Genomic DNA, 5,510 nt, shown 5'->3' with positions numbered 1-5,510 from the left:
AACCATGCAGAAGACTCTTACACATTACCAAGTCCTGCTTCCAGCTGGAGATGGGGGTCCCATACCCCCTCTGGATCCCAGGTCCTGTGCTGACCCTGAGGAAATACTTTCCAGAAGATTTTGCCAAAGTGATGCTGGTCTCATATTAATTGCAGCTGATTTTTCAGCCCCAGCTAACCAGCATCAATTGTCCCCATAAAGCAAAGGTTTAACTTCAGTCTCTTAATCACAGCTGATTCTTCAGTGCCAGATGAACAGAAACCAAAGGTTCTCAATTCAAGAAATCACACAAACTGCCCTTAGAGACTGTCAAAGCAATGCCCAATGCTCTGGTACCAATTTCGTTCTACTTTGTTTCTCCAATTCTGTGACAAAATACTTTGATTAATACAAAATTGGGGAGAAAAACATTTATTTTATCTTAATTCTGGGTCACAGTTCATCAGGGAGCCCAAGGCAGGAACTCAGACAGGAAACTGGAGGTAGAGATGAGGCACAGACCAGGGAGGAAGACTGCTTACTGGGTTACTCCCCTGACCTCTGAAGAACCTGTATTCTTATACAACATAAGCTCACCTGCCCAGGGGTGGCACAACCTTCAGTGGGTGGGACCTGGAACCCTCCCACATCACTAACTAATGAAGATGGTGCTCTACAAATAAAGCCACAGCCCAGACCAAAGGACGAAATTCAGCAATTGAAGCTCCCACATCCCAGGCTGTCAACTGTACAGTAAAGCTATCCAGCAGATACACATAACCTAAAAATGAATAAATAGCAAGCAATTTTAAAAAGAATTAGGAGGCAAGATTATGACTTCTCAAACATTAGTACATAAAATCTTTTTCTATAGTCACAAACCTAGAGTAGCAAATACCTGAGGAAAGGTTAGATTAGTTCAAAATTTTTCCATCACTCTCATGTCACATTTCTCAAGGTGAAAAGATCTTATAGGTAAAGACAATTCACACTTTGATTATGATAATTTATTTATTTTGTGAAATGTGCTATGAATTTGTGATGCACATCATGATGTGTGAAGAACACACTGTACATGACTTATGCGCTGTAGTGAACATGCACCCTCCTTCACATTATTAGAATTCTTTGATCAGAGCATATTATATCCATTCTCTTATTTTCCAAGGATAATGTATAGTGATAACTAAGGTAATCTTTTTTTTTAACTTTTTGAGATAGGGTCTCCCTGTAGCCCCAGCTGTCCTGGAACTCATTAGTGAGATGAGGCTGGCTTACAGAGATCAACCTGCCTTTTCCTCTCAAGTGCTGAGATTAAAGGTATGTACCACCATGCTTGGCAACTAAGGTAATCTCTATATTATTAGCTTATTTCAAATTTGAAATAGAATTTTATCTATTTTCTCTCATATTACCACACAGTCCATTGTGTATTGCTTTCATCTGATCTACAGTTGAGAAAAATTATTCAGCAGATTAACATTAAACTTTGGCTCCATATTTAGAGGTTTCAGTCTAGTATCCATGGGGCTCAGAGACTAACAGATAATGACAATACTGAACCATGAGTTGGAAAGTCATGCTGCAAGAAATCTTATCTCATGGATATCAGAATCTCTTTCTCATGAAATAGACTGCGGCAAACCCATTTTCAGGTCTTTATCCTTCTTTACTAAGGTCCTCTCACCTGGGCCCTTTATTCATCCACTTAAACTTACCTTGTTGGCTACCGTCTCCCCTCTCTTCACATTCCAGGGCTCTTCACTTTGCTCCAGGCAGGAGACCAGAACAGGCTTATGTACAGCAAGACCTGTGTATGGGAAAGAGGCACAAGACGCTTACTGGACTCTTTAGAAAGTACCAGATTTGTAACACAGCACTATGCTCCATTGATAATATTCAGAAAAACAACAGAATCTCCAAATAATTTCATAATTTTTATTTTCTTACAGTCTCATTAGAATCCATAGGAATTTTTTAAGTTTTCATATGGTGAGTTCTATCGCTGATTCACAATTTGGCTATGGCGATAGAACTTTAAGTTTCTGGCTACAGGGGCTGGAGAGATGGCTCAGCAGTTAAGGACACTGACTACTCTTGCAGAGGATCCGGGTTCGATTGCCAGCACCCACATAACAGCTACAAACCATTCTTGACTCCAGTTCCAGGGGAAATCTGATGCTGGTGCACTCATATACATGTAGGCAGTACACTTACACACATAAAATAAAAATAAAATATATGTTTAAAAATGAGATTTTGGCTACAGGGCTAAAGTATCATGTGCCAATGCATGGCTGAAATTAAGACCAAAAATAATAAAAATGGATAATTCCTCTAACAAGTGGAAATGGAAAGAAATGATAAAACATAAACATATTCTTCACGATGCCCAGACATTCCCATGAACTAATTTTTAAGGAATCCAAGACTTCATTAGCAAAACTAACATATGCACAAAGTAAGCTATAATCTGTCCAAGGATGCAGGATAGTAAAAACTTCAAGAAAAATCTCCTCACCTATAGACACCAAATTGCTGTAGGATGCCCAGACATTCCCATGAACTAATTTTTAAGGAATCCAAGACTTCATTAACAAAACTAACATATGCACAAAGTAAGCTATACTCTGTCCAAGGATGCAGGATAGTAAAACTTCTCCAAGAAAAATCTCCTCACCTATAGACACCAGATTGCTGTAGTTCTCCAACATCAATTCCCTGTATAAAGCCCTCTGAGCAGAATCTAGGCATTCCCACTCTTCCTGAGAGAATTCTATGGACACATCCTTGAATGTCAATGGATGCTAAAATGAAAAATGACAATTATAACATATGCACTTAAACAGGATACTGGACCCAAGAAAGAAAAAGATAATTAGTAAATGATTTCTGAATTTAATGAGAAATCTGAATTAATAAAAAGGATATTTTGTACTGGAGTAACTATCTATAATCTATTCAGAAACTCTGTGAAAAAAAGAATAGCATCAGACCCTCCAAATTTTGTGAATATTATGCTTGTAAGGAGCATAGCACATAAATTAATCCACCAACATAGGAATTGCATTTCACTCCTATATTAGTAGCATACAAGGCCAGTTGTATATATTTATCTGATGTAAAGTTACACTTATTATGAGTCTGCTTCATAAATTCAAATGTTTATAACCATGCACTTTAGTCCTAGCTGAAACACAGAGTTTTTGAAGCTGGACCTGACTTAACCCTTTCCTTAATCCTTTGTTGTGAGGCCAATGCCTCAGGTGCAAAAGACATGTTCTCCAACAGCACTGATTAGAACATTGCAAGAAATAAAGAACTGTATGTGTTCTCCTCCACAGCAAAAAGACACAATCCTTGTACAGAAAATCCTACACCTTCATGTAATATAGATATTACAGAAACATCAGGGCATCATTATTCTAACAATACTTTTATAGTGATTTCATCTATTGTCATTTATGTACCTAATGTTTACCTAGAAGGAACACACTGGCTGACTTATGCTCACAACAAGAGGATTTGAGAACAGGGCTCCTCACCAAAGAGTAACAAAAACATGAAAACATTAATGTGTACCTAGAAGGAACACACTGGCTGACTTATGCTCACAACAAGAGGATTTGAGAACAGGGCTCCTCACCAAAGAGTAACAAAAACATGAAAACATGATCCAGTGCCAGCTGAACAATGTTGACGCTGCATACACAAATGCTTCCAAAATCAGAAAACTACATGTGTGTAAAAGTTGATAAAGAGAGCTCTTTTCTGAGGATGAAATAACCAGTAAATGAGGTATTGCTGTGATTGAGCCAACAGTGAGAAAGATGTCTGCTTCAGAATCTACACTTGGACACTCAGCATTTAGCAAAGAAATGAGAAAGGTTTCTTTCACCAAAGAACGGAAGAAAACTAATAGTGATGAAAGGAGAGATTCTGCATTAAATGTCATATTTCGTGTGCTTCATTCTGTATACTACCAGAAGAAAACTTATTCCTAACAAGTTAAAATCAATGATGTCAAGGTCTGGTGTTTGGTGCAGAGCACTTTAACCAAGGGAATCAACTCCCAGGAGACAAAAGAATACAGGTGTCAACAAACCCAGCGGCACATTCCATCAGCCCTGTGATGTTGGTGGGATTAAATGTTGAGCAAAGTAATACAATGTCCATATAACATAAAACAAAAATATCAGTTTTATGTATAGTTCAAACAACAATACAGTGGCATATTAGGACTCAAGTTCATCCTCCTTAGGAACTGCAGATGGACATATTTGAATTTTCACCAATCATCTCAGTAACACTTTTGAGATGGCTGGTCATGAATTCAATGGATTAGTCTGAAAAACATAAGCACTGGAGGACAAAATGGAGAGGTGGATATGCTACATAGGTGATACATATTGTGTTCCCTGGGCATGGTGTGTGGGCCTTTACCCCCAGGACTCCAGAAGAAGGGGGACAAGGGTCTCTGTGAGATCCAGGTTAGCCTGGTCTACATAGCTGGTTTTTGGATGAGTAAAGATTACAAGTTTAATCTACCAAACATTAGGGAAAATAAGTGTACGTGGTCCAGGCCTTGGATGTATTTACCTGAAAAGAAGCCATCTCTCCTTCTGGGAGTTTCTTTCCAGGCAATACATAAACACTCTTCTCTCTCTTTCAAGAAACTTCCTTTCAGTTCACTGAAAATTCACTTCACCTTCCAATATAACAAGAGGAAGTAGCACCTCAGAAAACAAAATAGGCCGTTATACTGTCTGCTGTCACAGTAGAAGCACAGGAAGAAAGCTCAACATGGAGACCCCATAGAAGTTTCTGCTTTTCTTCCTTCAAGTGGCCCGCCCTGCCAACAAGATCAAGAATTTCTATTACAATCATCGGACTGTAGCTGCCTCACCTACTTACCTAAAGAAAGCAGAGTAAGATGGTTTTCATCCATTGGAATAGAGACTAAACTAAGCTGTCTTTCAGAAGCACTAGTACCTGACCCCCAGCCTCACTCTCTTCTGCTTGCAACTGTTCATTGAAACGGCACTGATACTTCCACATAGCTTCATGGACAGAATCTGGGAGGCCGGAGGGAAGCATAAATAAGTTTTTCTTTTAAAGGCTGAAGTTCAGGAGTAGTTCATTGTGAGTTTTTATTCTTGGGGCTTGAGAGATGGTTCAGAGGTAAAGAATACTGGCTGCTCTTGCATAGGACTTTGTTTCAACTTGCAGTACCCACATGGTGCTAACAACTGTACTGAACACCTGTACTGGGGGTTCCCACACTGTCTGCCTGCCTCCACAGACATTGCTCCCATGGTTGCACTTACGTATACAGAAGCACAACGCTCTTGCATATGAAAACAAAATAAATAAATAAATAATAACTTAATAAAAATAAAAATTTTTCTTTGATGACATCACATTTTACATATTTGTGACATTACCTTGATATTTTGTTTTACATATACACTTGATATTGATCTAGTCAGTCATTAGTATATCCACATGTAAAATTTTATCGTTTCCAATGG

The 5,510-nt window shown here is 38.5% G+C and overlaps 1 protein-coding gene across 1 annotated transcript in view; it reads right to left on the bottom strand.

The window, feature by feature from the left end:
- Positions 1 to 5,510, bottom strand: part of LOC103736701 (putative zinc finger protein 56) — a 19,033-nt gene that overhangs the window by 12,967 nt on the left and 556 nt on the right. The window contains 2 exon segments of the mRNA XM_008836209.1: positions 1,698 to 1,789; positions 2,660 to 2,786. Coding sequence (XP_008834431.1) covers positions 1,698 to 1,789; positions 2,660 to 2,786 — 219 coding nt within the window.

Source organism: Nannospalax galili, unplaced genomic scaffold (assembly GCF_000622305.1).
Source record: "Nannospalax galili isolate Female #2095 unplaced genomic scaffold, S.galili_v1.0 scaffold1518, whole genome shotgun sequence".
Taxonomy (NCBI): Eukaryota; Metazoa; Chordata; class Mammalia; order Rodentia; family Spalacidae; genus Nannospalax; species Nannospalax galili.
Note: the sequence above shows the minus strand (reverse complement) of the source record. Positions and strands in the feature narration are given on the sequence as shown.